This window comes from Gymnoscopelus microlampas (genome assembly GCF_963454915.1).
Source record: "Gymnoscopelus microlampas genome assembly, chromosome: 6".
NCBI lineage: Eukaryota > Metazoa > Chordata > Actinopteri > Myctophiformes > Myctophidae > Gymnoscopelus > Gymnoscopelus microlampas.
Genome location: NC_139943.1, coordinates 3,990,033 through 4,008,898, shown reverse-complemented (window position 1 = coordinate 4,008,898; position 18,866 = coordinate 3,990,033). Strand labels below are relative to the sequence as shown.

The window sequence follows — 18,866 nt, the reverse complement described above, 5'->3', positions numbered from 1 at the left end:
GAGAGTGTACAAATGGAACCAAATGGACCCGTTAGGGTTGAGTTTTGAGTTAAATTAACATTGATTTTACAATATAAATTGGGGTCCCTGAGATAGGAATGCCATTAAATGGGGGTCCGTAGCCTAATGCACATCAAAATGGGGGGTCCTTGAAATTAAAATGGTTGAAAATCACTGCTAGAGCCGTAAAAAATCTTCTCTTATGGGGGTCCTTGGCATATATCTTTTTAAATGGGGGTCCACGGGGCTAATAAGTGTCAATTTGGGGGTCCTTGACCTGAAAAAGTTTGAGAACCACTGAGCTAGAGGACTTATCTGTTGTAAATTGTGGACGGTTTTGAATGAGGATAGGACACTGATGAAACATTCAGGATTCAGAAGATTCCACAGGTTTATGGGTGGGTGGGCCATAGGTTTCTGGGTGGGCCATAGGTTTATGGGTGGGCCATAGGTTTATGGGTGGGCCATACCACCATGAGACCCCCGGTTTCCCAGGGATTTTTGTTTTTGTGGGACCTTGTCCGTATCTTTCTGCTGATTCTCTCTAGACTGGATGCAAACTGCCTTATCCCATATTGTTGGGGGGTGGGTGGGGAGAGAGTCAGCGCACTGAAGTCAAGGCACAGACGGCTGTGTTGTTGACAGACAACGGATGCACGCTTATGAGAAACAACACAAATAGAACCTGGTGAAACAGTTGTGTGCATTAGTGCCAGATGAGCATAAAGGAAACATTCAGTCTAAATGTCCAGTTTGATAATTCTCACCTACTACTACTACTACTTTGAAACTTTAAATGTCTCTAAATATTATAAACTTTCAGGACAGCCTAAGTACAAATATAATTCATGAAAAGGCTACTATAGGCTACAGTGAAGTCATTAGTCAGTCCGACTTCACTGTAGCCTATAGTAGCATTTTATTTATTTGATTTTATTTAGTAGCTTTTATTTGTGTTGTTTCTCATAAGCGTGCATCCGTTGTCTGTCAACAACACAGTAGTCTGTGCCTTGACTTCAGTGCGCTGACTCCCCCCCCCTCTGAATATATATATTTTTAAAGCAAACATTTGTAACTCTATTCTTTGCTTCTGGGGGGTCCCTGGAACACAATATTTTGATGGGGGTCCGCGGCCAAATACATATAATTGTGGGGGTCCTTGACATGAAAAAGATTGAGCACCACTGATATAGAAACATACGTTTTTCAGAAAACTGTTGGGATTTAGGAGACTTATTTAGAGATTTATGTAGAGTCGGCTTCAGGTCTCACAATACGCGATCTAGCGCAAGGCCTACAGTCAGATAATGGTTGTTTTAGCATTCTATTTAGTATTCTTTTCCTATTTATTCTTTTCCTATATTTAGTATTCTTTTCCACCAGTGACAATATGCTATTGTTACGTTTTCCTGTTGTTTTGCAGAACAAATCAACAGATCCAGACCAAAGCCATGGCCCTGCTGATGGCCTTACTGCAGACAGCTGGAGACACAGACAGACAGGTAACTCAGCCTGTCTCACTGCTGCTCTCAGACCCCCTGTGTGTTTGTTGTTATTATTGAACCTTTATTTAGACGCTCACGGGTAATAATAATAATGTCATTCAGACCAGAGTGTCATTCTGAAGAGAGACGTCTGGTTCAGACAGCACACACACACACACACACGCACACGCACACACACGCACACACACACACACACACACACACACACACACACAGACACAGACAAGACAATTCTCTCTCTCTCTCTGCTTGCAGACGTTCTTCCATCTCTCAACAGCTCATCAGTTTTTTTCTCTCACCATCTGGTTTTGTCCTCTCTCTCTCTCTCTCTCTCTCTCTCTCTCTCCGTCTCATCTGTTTCTCTCCTTCTCTCCCTCCACCCAGGGATACATCTGCTTTTAATATCCCCTCTCCCTCTGCTCATTCATTCATTGTTTTTGTTTTAATCTCCGGTGGGGGTGTGTTTTATTCATGCTTCTGGATAATTTCCCTTTTGGGAAATGTGGACTGTCTGATACATTAGATATCTATGTTTGATGACGTCACAATTTAATTAATAATGTGTGTATGTTAACCATAACCACCTTGTATCTTATTCCGTTTGGTCACAAACGTTACGTTCAGACGCATTGTGAATTTGTAGATCTGCTATTTTAGTATGTAGGGCTGAACCCCCCCCCCCCCCGTTTCTTTACAAAACATGCATCTACATCTCCTGACACACGCACACACACACACACACACACACACACACACACACACACACACACACACACACACACACACACACACACACACACACACACACACACACACACACACACACACACACACACGCACACACGCACACACACACACACACACACACACACACACACACTAGTGCATACAGCTCCAACCGTAGGAGACTGATAAGAGCTCTTTGAGGAAGTGTGTGTGTGTGTGTGTGTGTGTGTGTGTGTGACTGTGTGACTGTGTGACTGTGTGTGTGTGTGTGTGTGTGTGTGTGTGTGTGTGTGTGTGTGTGTGTGTGTGTGTGTGTGTGTGTGTGTGTGTGTGTGTGTGTGTGTGTGTGTGTGTAATGTACCAGTGTGTGCCGCTCTCCTCACAGGGGTCAAAGTCTCATAGTACACAGCCCTCGCCCACTGACCTGCATAGTGTGACCATAGAGCACACACTGCCACCCTGTGTTAGAACTGTGTCATTACACCCTGGTATCTGCTGTCTGCTACAGGTGGAACGTTGAAGAACAAAGCAGTTGTTCTTTACAACAATAAACGTTTCTTTTGTATTGTCCTTTTTTTTTGCAGGATCTGTTTGCATTCCTGGCCAAGAAGAGTCTACGTCAGTTCATTTACAAGGTGATGTCTGTTTCATTTTGACAAAGTTTACTCCCAAGTATTCAAAAGTACAAATTACGAAGTACATTTTCTTTATAATGTCAACACGTTGCTGTAATGAAATATTGAACTTTTCAAAATAAACAAATCAGAATTTTCCCAAAAATACTGAAAATAGCTGATCTACAAGGTCACAACACGTCGTGCCACAACGTGTTGTGACCTTCCTATAATCCTAAAACAAGAGCAAAAAATATTTCAATAAAAAAAAAACGGCCGCCCGTAAATGGCGCGGCCGTTCTGGAATTTTCCCGAATTTCCCGGTGGCCAGCACGTCCCTGGTTATGGCTGAGTCATGGTGACATGAGTGTGACGTCAAAGGTCCGCTGTTTTTCTAAGCTTGGGTCCCAGTAGTCCTTTTCCTATGAATGAAGCAGAGAGAAAGTCATGGGCTTTCCAAAAAAAACCAAATACTCCAAAGATAATTTATCCGCTTCAATTTAATAGAGATCCTGTTCAAATTGTCTGCTATTTATTTTTCTTCCAATTTCAGTTTGGAAGAAATTGGTATCCCGAGTAAATATGTTTTCTGTTTTCTGAAGAGCTGGAGAGACGGGGAGACACCTGTTACTGAACAAACCATCATTATTCGGAATATAGAGCTATTTAACACTTATTATTATACAATTAAAAAAAAAAGAAGAAAAAAAAAATCTAGATATCTACAAACACATAGCATAAGACCAGCAGGTACAGTATGTACTTGAGGTGAAGCATAAGGTGCTAAAGTGGTAAAATAGCTGTCATTAAAGCTGTGTGTGTGTGTGTGTGTGTGTGTGTGTGTGTGTGTGTGTGTGTGTGTGTGTGTGTGTGTGTGTGTGTGTGTGTGTGTGTGTGTGTGTGTGTGTGTGTGTGTGTGTGTGTGTGTGTGTGTGTGTGTGGTTTCAGAACATCATCCATAGCTCTGGTCCAGTAGGGGATGAGATGGCTCATTACCTGTACGTCCTGCAGTCTGTCACCATGAACCACCTAGAGAACCGCATGAGGACGCCCCTGGACTCATACAACCAGGTGACAGAATGTTACAAAGTACTGTACGGAACAGAACAAACTTAAAAGCAACAAACAACAATAAAACAGCTTTAAAAAATAAGAATGTCACATGCAGAACGGTTAAGACAAACACTTGACATGGAGGTAGGTTTTCAGAACCGACTTCAAGGAAAGGCACTGCCGTTGCTAGCCTTAGCTCCTCAGGTAGGGCATCTCACATTACCAGCAGACAACTACAACCAGTAGACAGTTATAACCAAGTCAAGTTTGAGTTTGTTGTTTTTAACACATTGTGTGCCGAAAACGGTCCGGACCGTTTTTGAGAATCCAAACGAGGAGTGCCGAAAACGGTCCGGACCGTTTTTGAGAATCCAAACGAGGAGTGCCGAAAACGGTCCGGACCGTTTTTGACCCAATTTTCTTTTTATACGTGGGGCCCACGTGGGGCGCTAAAATGAAACTTTGGGATCATCCAAGGAGTCTCTGAGAAGGAGAGGCCGGATGTGGATCCATGTCAAAAATCCTTCCGGTCGGCCTTTCCAATGTTAACTCCTTGACTAAAAGCTTAATATCTCAATTTATTTTTGACGTGGTGGAAGTGAGACGTTTTCGATCGGCGATCACTCTGCAATGGAGGATCGCGTTAGAAATATTATTGTTCCAGGCGTTAGACGGGACCCTCCGCCGTCTCGCACGCACGCTTTGTTTACATGCACTTCCGTGTCGGGGCTTCTACAGCACGAAACGTATCAACGTAAGTGGATGGAAGAATACCAGGCACTGAACGTATAATATTGTAATAAACCTCTGGCACCCGATGTGTTAAATGTGCTATATAAATAAAGATGACTTGACTTGAGTTATAACCAAGTTATAACTCTCTCTCTCTCTCTCTCTCTCTCTCTCCACTCCCCCCCCCCCCCCCATCAGGAACAGAGGGAGATCCTCCACGGTCTGCGTCAGGCGGCGTTCGAGACGGAGAGCGAGAACAGTCTGAGCAACGAGAGACGGCGCTCGCTCTGCGCCAAGGAGTTCAAGAAACTGGGCTTCTCTGTGAGTGTGTGTGTGTGTGTGTGTGTGTGTGTGTGTGTGTGTGTGTGTGTGTGTGTGTGTGTGTGTGTGTGTGTGTGTTTGTTACTATACTTTTGAGGGCCAGATGTCCCCACAAGTATAGTAGAATTTGAGAAAAAATAAGACATTGTGAGGACCATTTTCCTGGTCCTCACAAGGGAAATGGTTGTTTTATGGTTAAAAAAATATGTTTACAGTTATGTTCAGATATGGATACTAGTGATGAGCGGGTCGACCCGTAACCCGCGGGTCAACCCGCGGCGCGGGTGGGTCGAGTCAGAATTTCAGAGGCAATTATGCGGGCTGTGGGTGAGCGGGTCAGCCGCTCTCACACGCAAAAAAAAAAAAATGATCACATGCTCTTGTTTTGTCTTTATTCCTAATAAGAATAAGAATAATAACAATAAAAACAGTCTGAATATACTTGGGGATTATTTTCTAACCATGATTTTACAGAATTAAAAAAAAATCGCGGGTCGCGGGGCGGGTTGAGCCATAGATTTATATATGGGTTCGCGGGGCGGGTTGAGGCGGGTTGGGTTCCGTCGCGGGGCGGGGCGGGTCATGAAAAAACCCGACCCGCGCATCACTACCCTGTAGTAACTCTGAGGACCCCCTAGGGGTCCCGGACCCCCTGTTGAAGACCCCATGACGCTGTGTTCAGACCTGCGTTCCCGCAAAGACTTCTCCTGCAATGTTGTCGGTCCCAAGCTGGCATGAATGCCCAAACATTTTGCACGCGTTCACACGTGACACCAAAATCAAATATGCCAGCACACATTGCCTGAACATTTCATATATCTGAACGGGGCTTTAGGCTAACAATTAGGAAAAAACGATTCAGGTTGGGATTAGAGTTAAGTTTAGATATTTAGAGGTTAGATGTAGATGTTGGGGTTAAGAGTTACGTTTCATTTAAATGTAGTCACGCACGGAAAATGGCAGATGTACTGTACCAGCTCTGATTCTCTCACCCCACATGATTTTGAGGGGGTCCCCAGATGACACCATTACTGCATCAAAAGTAATCAACAAACTATACATAAAAACTGGTCAAACATTTGCCAAATTGTCAAATAATAAAAAGAGGCAAATATTTTAGAATATTTATCAGTGGAACCGAGTCAAACAAAATGCTGTGACTTAATTCCAAGTGTTTGTCAGGGTGGGGGGTCCTCGGTTCAAATATGATTATTTTGGGAGGTTGTGGCCTGTAAAGGTTGGGCTAATAATAACGTTTTTTTTAACTTAGTCTGCTCTTTTTTCCCTCTACACCTATAGCCTCTTTGCCAAAAATAGCAGATCTACAAGCTTGTAGATCTGCTATTTTCGGCTAATGTTCCCCTCAGAAAAGGAATTCTAGGGTTGAAGTGGTTAATGTAAAAAAAACGAAATCCTATCACACGAAGGGTTGTCCGATATTGGCTTTTTTACCGATAACCGATATACCGATATTGTCCAACTCTTAATTACCGATACCGATATCAACCGATACCGATATATGCGGGGATTATTGTGATTAGGGTAAGCTCAAATTTCATATCACACACACCATATACAGTAAGAACTCCTGTAACTTATTTATAAAGCAAAAAAAAATAAAAAAAATTTCCCGATATCAATTTTTATGCTAATATCGGCCGATAATATCGGGAGGCCGATAATATCGGACATCCCTACACGAAGATTTGGCGGACCCCCTATAGTAACTCTGAGGACCCCCCCTAGGGGTCCCGGACCCCCTGTTGAAGACCCTTGATCTATGTATTTATGATCATTCATTATTATTATTATTGTTTTCCTTCCAGAACAACAGTAATCCGGGTCAGGACTTGGTGAGAGCTCCGCCGGGTCTCTTAGCGCTGGACACCATGCACTACTTCGCCTCGCGCTATCCTGACGCCTACAGCAGGGTGAGAGCTATTCCATGTTATGTTAGCACGGCTTTTTACATTTAATAAGTTGTATAAGAGTCTATGTTTATCCCATTAAGACCTGGAACGCATCTGTGTCATTTTTCATTCATTTGAGCTACAGTAAAAAGCATTATTTTACACCTTCGCTTTGCAAAAATAGCAGATCTACAAGCTCGTAGCGCGGCACTCGGTGCCGCTCTATGAGCTTGTAGATCTGCTATTTTTGAAAAATCTTGAAAATGTGCAAATCTTTGAATATATATATATTTTTAAAGCGAACATTTTTAACTCAAATATTTGCTTCTGGGACCCCCTGGAATAAAATATTTTGAGATGGGGGTCCGTGGCCAAATACATATGATTTTGGGGGTCCTTGACATGAAAAAGTTTGAGAATAGAAACACACATAGAATAGAATAGAAACATAGCTGATATAGAAACACACGTTTTTTTTTCAGAATACTGTTGGGATTTGGAAGACATTAGCTAAGAATCGCCCTCAGGTCTTAATGGGTTAAAATGATGGTAGACCTTAGGTTTTATCTGTCACTTACTTATGCAAGTACTTACTTAAAGAAATATACAATAAAGATAAAATACATGATGTAATGATGTACACACTGTAAGAGCTACGGTAGGGTCTTGTCTTAGAAAAGTCGTTTATCTTCTTTCCGTGCTGAATCATTTTTTTCTTGCTAAATAGTAAGCACATCTCTTGTGGAATCTAAATTATATATATTTTATAGATATAGGCCAATAGCCAACAGTCTCAACATGACAATGTTCAGTCCTCAACCTCACTGAAAAGGCTGCTCTCTGCATGAATACGATGCAGCAAATATAATTCTACAGATTTGTGGATTAAATCAAATAATCAGTTGACAAATTGTTGTGACTATGAGTCAAATAAGAATGTTAGTCGAGGACAGCCCTAGTCTTTTTTTAAGTACTTTTTTTTTTGTACAACTACTTGGACAGTAAACTGTGTCTGGCATATTGTCCAGCTTTTTGCTAAAATATCTAACTTAACACATTGATTGCCAAAATATTAAGCATGAACACAAAGAACATTTTACTGTATAATTTACAGTATCTCATCTCTCTGTCTCTCCCTGTGTTTCTCATCCTCCCTGTCATCAGTTTGTGCTGGAGAACAGCAGCCGGGAGGACAAACACGAGTGTCCGTTTGCCAGGAGCAGCATCCAGCTCACTCTCATCCTGTGTGAGATCCTACGCATCGGAGAACCACGTAAGATATGATAATGAATCATTATGATGATAATAACAAGTAAACTGCCATTCACACTGAGCACTATAACTACAGTATAAAGAATAACTATAACTATATTGTTCACCATTGTATCGTTTGACATTTTTAAAATGTATTTTTATAGTTATAATGCTCAGTGTGAACGGCCCTTAAGAGCTGCTGACACGCGCACGTTTCCTGCACTTTGTCAATGAATGAAAAGTCCTAGACCACTCATTATTGATACATAATACATGAAATCTCTTGAGTGAGTGAGTCCCCCGTGTCTCAAGAACCGTCTGTCCAATCTGGGAACCCATCGCCAAATGAAAAGGAAAAACAGCGCCCTCTGCTGTTTTTGACTCTCTCAGTTGGCTCTGGGAGGAAGTCGACGTAGCACACGTGCTCAGGGAAACCGGGGTTTTGGTCTGCCTTCAGCCTTTCACTTCCGGTGGTGCGACTATGTTTTCATTCCCACTAACAATATTTCTACACGGAACACTAACACCACTTCTCCCAGAGAACATGGATCGTTTTGGTTATAAGCCCACTTGTTTCTATGATGAAAGAGCAGGTTAAAATATGAATATCTTTCCGTGGTTTTGTCTGCTCCGAGGACGCTATTTTTAAATGAGTTTCGGTTTGTTTCGAGTGGGGAAGGATCGGCGGACATGTAAATCCCGCCCACTACATTTGATTGGGTAAAGCGCGGCCTGCTTCCTGATCTGAAGGCACGCCCACTTGTAGGCCAGTGCGTACACCAGGGGTCGGCAATAGGCGGCCCGCGGGCCGAAATTGGCCCCCCAGAAATAATATCTGGCCCGTGAGATAATTTTGAGAATTTAATTTTTTTGAAAAAATATATATATTTTTTTTTAGAAAAATATTTTTTGATTTTTTTTTGGGGGGAGGGATTTTATTTTTATACAGTATCAGACCGATAGTCTCACATATAGGCCGCTATTATATCTATTATATCCAAATACAGAAACTATCCCCACCTAAATAATGACTATTACTCCATGTTGAGAGTGGGTACATCCACACATGTCCGTAAGCTAGCGTGCAACGGTACGCTGGCTACGCGACGGTAGCCCCGTCCACTCCCATGTAAAAAAAAAAACGGAACGGTACTTCCGGTTTTAAACTTAACATGGGAGTGGATGGGACTTCCGGCGTCCGTACGGTAACTTGACGGAGATATGTGGATGCACCCAGAGAATGACAGCGGGGTATAACGTGGGCGGCGCTCGCTCAATGACATGAAAAAAAGTCAGTGGACACTGGACAGCACTTGGTGCTGAAAAAACAGGTAAGATGAACACATACCGATCTGTCCACTCCTCTCTAAACACTCTGTTTTCACTGTCAACTTTCCTCTTCAAACTTTTCGATAGCGCCATTGTTGTTGTTTGTATCTCGCTCACTAGCAGCAGCTGAAATGTTTTCTGCAATCAAGCGACAGACTGAACAAATAACAGCGAGCGCCCCCCTATGTATTTTTTATTTAGTTAGTAAATGGCGCATTGTAATTATAACTAATGTAGCGCTCGTTTCAAGAGACTCTGAAATCAAGCACTCCATGATCAAATGGATTCATCTTTTATCTTGGTCTGATTTTAATTCGGTTTAATTATGTTAATGTTCACATTGTTGGTGCCATCAGTCACATATTAGTAAAGATACAGTATGAATGATTTACTGAAAAGTGTTATAAAAAAAGTATTAAAAATTAATGTTAAAATAATTATAAATACTTATTTCATAGAACCTGAACCCACTTTTGAAATCATGCACTCATAAACACGGCTAGATTAGAGGAAAATGGAGAAGAAAAAAAAAAATCGCCAGAAAAATCGCCTGTGCTGATATTTAAACCGGAAAAAATTTTGATTTATATTGGTCAAACAGAACCGAATTAGACCCAAATTAGACCCGAATTAGACCGAGTTAGACCCGAATTAGACCCGAAAAATTTTGCGTGTTGTGCACAAACATGCACGCGCGCGCATGTTCGCGGGGAGGCCCGGCCCGCGATGGAATGTCTGGGAGTGATATTGGCCCTAGGCTTATCTCAATTGCCTACCCCTGGCGTACACGATATGACGAACCCCCCCGACAGATTCAAACGCAGAGCAGAATCTGTTCTTGAGAGATTGCCGTCTGTCTGACTGATGGACTTCAAACTTGCTGTGCGTGTTGCCGAGAAACTCAGAGAGTGATGCGCCGAGTGGGAAGTCAGTCTAAAGGGATGGAACAGGAAAACTATCTACACTATTTGCACTACTACTACTGTATAAGAAAATGTCAAACCTAGTTAAAGGGTTGGAAGTGACTAAATGAAGAGGAGAAAAAGTCAAAAAATAAAGTTGCTGCCAGCGACACGTCTACTCACTTCAGAGTGCTAGGAGGAAGGAGTGCATTTACTGCACTTGGTGCAAAAGTGCATTAACTGCCAATCTACACTGTAACATTATCAATGTTACGTTCAGTTACGTTTATTTTCATCTTTTGGACACCAAAAAATATACATATGTGTATATGTACAAATTATGAACATTTACAATGAAAACAGCAATTTGGTGCCACGGTGGCACAATCTCAAACAGGTGGTCAGGTCCATTTCACATATAGAGTCCCATATCCCGAAAAAGGGGATGTTTGGTTCCTAAGACTTGATCATTTAACTCCACTACAAATAATTGTAGTGGAGTAAAAAGTACAATATTTGCGTTTGAGATGTAGTGGAGTAGATGTAAAAGTATAGACAATTGGAATATACTCCAGTAAAATAAAAGTACCTCAAAAGTGTACTTAAGTACAGTACTTGAGTTAAATGTACTTAGTTTACTTTACACCACTGCTATGTTGCTATCTGAACCGTCAAATCTCCATACATGGAGATACATCCCTGACGTCACCAATACGACGTCATAGCACTGACGTCACAGCCAGGCCTCCTAAGTGTCATGATAAATGGCTACCGCAGCCGTTCGCTTCCCGACATCTGGACCAGTAAAACATGCCTCCTAAACAAGACAAGAAGAAGGACTCCTCTGGGAGGTCCAAGGTCAAGGACCCGTCATCATCGGCCAACAAGTCCACAGGCGGCAGCAGCAACAAGGCCAAGAAGAAGAAGTGGTCCAAGGGGAAGGTGAGGGACAAGCTGAACAACGCGGTGCTCTTGGACGCGGCCGCCTACGACAAGCTGTACAGGGAGGTCCCCAACTACAGGCTCATCACCCCCGCCGTGGTCTCTGAGAGGCTGAAGGTCTGCGGCTCGTTGGCCAGGAACGCCCTCCGCGAGCTGCTGGCCAAAGGCCTGGTCAGAGCGGTGTCCGCACAGGGAGCCCAGCTCATCTACACTCGCAACACTAAGGCTGGAGAGGAGGAGGTGTGAGGAAGCGATGGTGGTGCTGTTCTATCAGAAACATCTTATCTCTGTTTTAACCATTTTTGTGGGTTTTTTGTTGTTGTAAATTAACGCCTGACTTGATCATGAAATATATTTTAAGTACCAAAAGTAGAAGGGTTTGAAAATAGCAGATCTACAAGCTCACAACGCATGAAACGGTTTGAGCACCACTGATATAGAAACATTAAGTTTATCAGAAAACTGTTAGGATTTAGAAGACATTTGTAGAATCGGCTTCAGGTCTTAACACATTCATTTCTATATCAGTGGTGCTCAAACTGTTTCATGTCTAGGAATGTCAGATTTTTTGAATAGCCAAAGCTAAGTGGTTAAAAGTGAGTGTGATGTTATGTTAACTCATTTTGCCGGGGACCCCCTGGTACCCCCTCAAAGACCACTGGGTTAAACCACATGGTGATGACATTGGTGTGTGTGTGTGTGTGTGTGTGTGTGTGTGTGTGTGTGTGTGTGTGTGTGTGTGTGTGTGTGTGTGTGTGTGTGTCTCCAGCGTCAGAGACCGGCTCAGACTTCCATCCCATCTTCTTCAGTCAGGACCGCCTTGTGGAGGAGCTGTTCTGTGTCTGCATCCAGCTGCTCAACAAGACCTGGAAGGAGATGAGGGCCACGCAGGAGGACTTTGACAAGGTGTGTGTGTGTGTGTGTGTGTGTGTGTGTGTGTGTGTGTGTGTGTGTGTGTGTGTGTGTGTGTGTGTGTGTGTGTGTGTGTGTGTGTGTGTGTGTGTGTGTGTGTGTGTGTGTGTGTGTGTGTGTGTGAGCATGGGCAATAGAACAGTGGTTCTCAAACTGTTTTGTGTCAAGGACCTCCAAAATGATATGTATTTGGCTGTGTGGACCCCCATCTGAACAATATTTGGTGCCAGGGTCCTACAGAAGCAGAGATTTGAGTAAAAAAAAATAGCAGATCTACAAGCTCATAGTGCGGCACGAAGTGACGCACTATGAGCTTGTATATCTGCTATTTTTGAATAGGCAAAGTATAAAATATGGTTTAAGTGGATAACATGATTGTGAATAACACATTTTTAACTATTAACTATATAACTCATTTTGCTGGGGACTATTTAGTACTGCTACTAAATAATGCTATGCCATTTAGTACTGAGGACCCCCTAGGGGGTCCTGGACCCCCTGTTGAAGACCCTTGCTCTAACGAAGTGGATTGTGTCAATATAGAAACAATAGTGAAGTGTCCTTGAAGGCGTGGCCTTCAGAGAGTTAAAACACACCAATCACATTCAAACCACAGATAAATGAACGTCCCTTCCAACTCCACGGAAAGTGAGAGGAAGCTATTGTTGACACACAGGCTGCAGAAACCTTTCAAAAACACACTTTTATGGTGCTTTTGTCTAAGTGTCTTAAGTGTGCATAGCGGCTCCAATACCATGACCATTTTATATAGTTCCCCAAGTCAGTGGTTCTCAAACTTTTTCATGTCAAGGATTGACACTTATTAGTCCGCGGACCCCCATTTGAAAAGATGTGCCAAGGACCCCCATAAGAGAAGATTTTTTACAGCTCTAGCAGTGATTTTCAACCATTTTAACTTCAGTTTCAGTTTGACATGCATTAGGCCTACGGACCCCCATTTAATGGCATTTCTATCTCTGGGACCCCAATTTATATTGTAAATCTATGTTAATTTAACTCTGAGAGTGTACAAGTGGAAAGAGAGTGTACAAATGGAACCAAATGGACCCTAACGGGTCCATTTGGTTCCATTTGTACACTCTCTGAGTTACTGACCCATAAGGGTCAATTTGGTTCCTAACTGTCATTTAGCTGGGGACCCCCTGGAACTCCCTCAAGGACCCTTGGGGGTCCCCGGACAACCAATGCCCTAAGTTCCTTCCTTGTGTTATAAGGAAGGAACCCCCCCCCACACACACAATGTACCCATTGACCTCGCTAACATCGATTGCTGCCGCCCTCCTTAGTGGCGGTGATTTTGAATATTGAAAGGCCGCTCTCCCTGAAACAAACAAAGCGCTCTCTCCACAGTCGTAAAATTCGACGACCCTTGACCCTTTTGGAAGTGGACCCTGGTGTGTAGACTGCCAGGCCAGGGGGGGGGCCTTTGTGCCCCCGGCCCGTGCCCCCCCCCCTTCCCAGGCTGCTCTGGGGCAAGAGGACAAAGGGGGGGCATTAGGGTTAGACAAAGAGAAGCGTGGTGAGCGGCAAAAAAACAAAAAAGAGAGAGAGAGAGGGAGAAAGAAACGGGGAAAGACAATGGGTGCCGGTGACATCAGCAATAACTGGATGACAACAGAGGAAACCTCTGGAAACAAAAGAGGAGTGGGGGGGGTGTTTGTGTGTGTGTGTGTGTGTGTGTGTGGAGGGGCGGGGGTGATAAAGAAAGAGAAGGAACGGAAAGAGGGATGGACTGGTAGACCCTCCAGAAAAACGTGGGCAAAAATCCTTGATTATGCAATGAAATATTTGTTTTTTTTGGCAATTTTATGCGGTGAAATTGCGGGAAGTTTTGAAATTTGCGGCAATATGTGAAATATGCGATATGCGAAAAGTTGCGAAATATGCGAAAAGTTGCGAAATATGCAATGCGAATCGCATATCGATTCACCTGTCCCTCAATATTGGGTAGACTTGATCCCCTTTATAATGCTGCATTGAGGTTCATTACCAGCTCCACCTACAGGACACATCATTGTATTCTGTATTCCCTAGTAGGGTGGTCCTCCTTAGCATCTCGCAGGTTGCTACATTGGTACACTTTTATATATAAAGCCATTCTTGGAAATTCCCCCTCGTACATTTGCTCAAAATGTAATCTTGTCCAAAAATCGCTCAACCTCAGATCAAATGCCTGGATGCGCTATGTCGTACCCACTACTAAATCTGAGGCAGGGAAAAAAAAACTTGCGTTTTTTGGGCCCTGGTCGTGGAACGATCTACAGACCAGATTAAAATTGCCTTCACTGATCCCCCTAGTGTCTTATAAGAGGATTGCCATGGGCACACTCTCCAGCCATTGCTCCTGCTTTGACGAGTAGCAAATGCTGTGATCTTAGTCTTATATTAGTTTATTAGTTTTATGATGTATTGTTGTTATTAGCCTTTTAATAGTCTGTATTTGATGCTATTGGTAGTAGGTCTTTGGTATTATGGATGTCATGTTTGTCTTTGTTTTGTTATGTCCTGTATTGTCGTTACTGGCAGAGCTGTGTAACATTTTATTTGCCTCTTCTCTTGGCCAGTGCACACTTGTAAAAGAGACACTAGTCTCAATGTGATTTTCTCTGGTTAAATAAAGGTTAAATAAAAAATATATATATTTTGTGATGCGAATTGCATATTATGCGATGCGGCCTTATTGAAAAAACGTTACCCCCGCATAATTATGCGCCATTTTGCTGATTATGCGGTAAATTCTGCGATCGCATAATCGCATTTTTCTGGAGGTATGGACTGGGGTTGGGTTGATTTGGGAATATTTGATTGCTAACCGCTCAGTTAGAACCTGGTGTCCGTCCCCGTTTTGGTGCTTTTGACGGTCGTTATAGGATGAACATAAAAATAGCAGATCTACAAGCTCACAGCGCGTCGCGATGGGACGCTTGGTGAGCTTGTGTATCGGCTGTTTTCGCCGTGCGACACGTCGTATAGCGAAGCATTCATGAGGTTTAACCACAATGAAGGCAAGTCAGGTTCCCTCATGACAGTTTCTTGATGTTTTTTTTTGTGCCGCTGCGGGTCCTTGTTATCTTGAACAGTTGGTGTAGTGGTGGTAGTCATGTGTCACTTTAGATTTATTTTGCTATTCAAAAATAGCAGATATACAAGCTCGTTTGAGCCCATTTGAGCATGGATGCAATGCAAAATCAGTCGTGTGTCAGCTTCCTCATGGTCAGCACTTAGAGAAGAGACTTCAAGATCTGGATCCGATGACAAATCCTTCGGCAAACCCCCCTGATACAATTTAGATTATTAGGGCTGTGTTTAATCAGATGGTTTGAAAGCAATTGAGCAAGGTCTGCTTTATTTTCCTCAAGTGCCATGAAGCTAGACCAGTCTGGTGGAAGAGGAACTGACTTGTTCTCTATTTTACGACGTATTGGTCGGTGGCGCTGCTTGCGTTTAATCCTTGTGCCTGCTTTGATCGTTTCCTCTTGATAACCTGTCAAAGACTACATCAATCCTCTGGCAGTTTTCTCCCATTCTAAACACAGCTCCAGCAAACATGTAGGCATATTCACCAAATGTTCCAGGTTGCTTTCCTAGTGCCATCACGAGTGCTTGGCCATCAATGAGCAGTCAGCTGCGAATCATCAAGTGTAACTTTTGCAGGGGTTTGGACTTGTTCTGTCAGTATGTTTACTAGCACAGATTTGTTTGTGGAATGTAGACTACCATTAGTTGTGACCAAAAGTAGTGGGATGGTCATGAGTTCATGCGTAAGGATGTTTTCAAGGTTTACCTGGCGCCCTGCTCTGTAAGCTGTAATGAGCCTTTGTAGAATGTTCCTATCCACTTTGATAGTGTTTTGCTTTCCCTTGAAAAATGTCTTGGCCTTATTCTTTCGAATAGGTGGTTTCAGAGCCAGGTGCTGGTCACTATCTGGAGGCTCACACAGACGTTTCTCGACAAAGACTACATCCTTGTTGATCATGTTTTTCAATGTGTCGCCACCATCTTGAAACACACCATGCTGTTTAAATGACACAACTATTCTGCCTTCATCAGAGTCGTCTTTTTTTTTTTTTTGTGCACTCATTGTGTGTGTACTCAGCATCTTCATTGCCTGATGTCATTCCTAGCAAAGCTGTTGTCTGATAAACTATGTGTGATCTCAGATTATATGACAATGTCCATCTACTCAGTGCAGACCCTATTCTGGTAATACCTACTAAGCCTCCACTCTTCTTTCCTGTAGCATTTAGCCATTCTCTACTTTGGTCCGCTGAGCAAGGTGTTTGTGGCTGATATTTGAGTTAGGCCATCACTTTATAGCAATATGCTCTTTCAGCAGTTTCTTCACAAATATTATGGAGTTGGTTACCTTTATATAATGACACATGTATGTACATCATTATTGGGAACATACAGTATGAGTTATCGGATATCGGTGAATAATATTCACCAATAAATGACAATGTTCACAATATATATGAGTTTTAAGCAGTTTCCTCACACTCGATTTCAAATCAAAATATTTAATTGGATTCCTCATAAATGAAAATCAAAACAAAAAGAAAATCAATCAAGTTTCTGCCTTGTTTAGTCAAAAAGATGCTTTGTAATATATTCCAGCATAGTGGCGGCCGCCATCTTTAAATGGTCCATTTTGAGGGCTTAGCGGACATTTTTGAGCTTGGCACACAGCGAATTTGGATTCAGCACACCTTAATACCCCTAAAAAACATGTGTGCCATAAATTAACACGATTTGCCTTCAGCACTTTAAATAAGCACATTTTCTGAAATCCTGCCTAGTCTAAATACAGTACATGACCTCTCTTCAGCAGTGAGAGTGTGTCACACTTCATCTTTTTAAAAGTCTTATAAAAGTTTTGTAGAGCACGTGGTTCTCTAACCTTTTCATGTCAAGGACCCCCCACAATGCATTAGGCCCTGGACCCCCATCTGAAAATACTTTGTGCCAGGGACCCCCCCATAAGAGAAGATTTGTCAAGATTGCTTTTGAAAATGTTTAACTTCCACATTTTGCTGGGGTTCCCCCTGGAACCCCCTCAAGGACGTGTGTGTGTGTGTGTGTGTGTGTGTGTGTGTGTGTGTGTGTGTGTGTGTGTGTGTGTGTGTGTGTGTGTGTGTGTGTGTGTGTGTGTGTGTGTGTGTGTGTGTGTGTGTGTGTGTGTGTGTGTGTGTGTGTGTGTGTGTGTGTGCGCGCGCGGTAGGCATTAGTTCTGAGCAGTAGAGGATTTTTCAGTGGAGTGTGTGTGTGTGTGTGTGTGTGTGTGTGTGTGTGTGTGTCTTTCATGTCGGCGTAACAGCCATTTAAACCCACCGTCAGTTGTGACCGTTAATTAATGACACCAACACTACACACTGCTGGCAGCTGGTCTGTGTGTGTGTGTGTGTGTGTGTGTGTGTGTGTGTGTGTGTGTGTGTGTGTGTGTGTGTGTGTGTGTGTGTGTGTGTGTGTGTGTGTGTGTGTGTGTGTGTGTGTGTGTGTGGGGTGGTGGATCATTAACTTCCCCTGAGATAATAATCCTCAGCCTCTGCGCGCACGCACACACACACACACACACACACACACACACACACACACACACACACACACACACACACACACACACACACACACACACACACACACACACACACACACACACACACACACACACACACAGAGACACAGAGACACAGACTGTAGAGAACAGGGACAGCTGCCACTCACTCACTATCGTAACTGGCCAGCCTGGTTAAATGAGAGAGTGAGTGTGAGAGAGAGAGTCATAAACAGACAGCGAGAGAGAGAGAGAGAGAGAGAGAGAGGGGGGGGGGGGGGGGGGAGAGAGAGAGGTGTGTCTATCAGGGTGTGTGTTTACCAAACAGAGACAGCTCTCAGCGTGCATCTCTTCATTCTGTCCTCTGTCAACCCTGGACAACTGCACTATACATTCTGTGTGTCTGGATCTGACATATTATTTCTGGAAATAAGACTTTTAGAGCCTTTAGGACACAAGATGGAGGTGAGATATTTATCTATTTGTCTTTGTTGTTGTTTGTGTTGTATGGGTTGTGTGTCTGAGAGAAGAGATTGAGTTTACTGCGTTCTAAATCGTCCCCAACTTTGCAACGGCCGTTTATTTAACCCGTTAAGACGCATCTGTGTAACCACTTTAACCATTATTATATACTTTTGGGCTATTCAAAAATAGCAGATCTACAGCTACGAGCTTGTAGATCTGCTATTTTTGCTACAAAGTGTTTTTAAAGCGAACATTTGTAACTCAAATCTTTGCTTCTGGGGAAGTCCCTCCCTGGAACTGTCAGGATTTAGAAGACATTTGTAGAATCCCCCAGAAGCAAAGTTACAAAAACGTTTGCATTAAAAATATATATATTCAAAGATTTGCATACAGAGACAAGTTCACAACGCCTCGCGTTGTGAACTTGTTGTGAGCTTGTTGTGAGCTTGTAGATCGGCTATTTTCGGAGAGTTGGCGTAGTAGAGGGGAAAAAGAGCACACCAAGTACAGAGCCAACGGTCAAGTTGACTAAATATTCAGGATTTAAAAGGTCTGAAAAATACACATTAATCAAACAAGTCTATAAAGCTATGACATCTATGCAAAAGTTTGATCTGCAACACAAT

At 42.9% G+C, this 18,866-nt stretch overlaps 2 protein-coding genes across 2 annotated transcripts in view; both read left to right on the top strand.

Annotated features, from left to right (window-relative positions):
• Positions 1–18,866, top strand: part of elmo3 (engulfment and cell motility 3) — a 60,175-nt gene that overhangs the window by 28,040 nt on the left and 13,269 nt on the right. The window contains exons 9-15 of the mRNA XM_084060101.1: positions 1,424–1,502; positions 2,816–2,866; positions 3,794–3,916; positions 4,829–4,951; positions 6,778–6,882; positions 8,026–8,134; positions 12,058–12,194. Coding sequence (XP_083916227.1) covers positions 1,424–1,502; positions 2,816–2,866; positions 3,794–3,916; positions 4,829–4,951; positions 6,778–6,882; positions 8,026–8,134; positions 12,058–12,194 — 727 coding nt within the window. The remainder of the gene's footprint in view (positions 1–1,423; positions 1,503–2,815; positions 2,867–3,793; positions 3,917–4,828; positions 4,952–6,777; positions 6,883–8,025; positions 8,135–12,057; positions 12,195–18,866) is intronic.
• LOC311048100 (small ribosomal subunit protein eS25-like) lies at positions 11,157–11,534 on the top strand (the record flags this gene model as incomplete). The annotated part of the gene is made up of 1 exon (XM_084061136.1): positions 11,157–11,534. The coding sequence occupies one exon, from the start codon at positions 11,157–11,159 to the stop codon at positions 11,532–11,534; it is 378 nt and encodes a 125-aa protein (XP_083917262.1).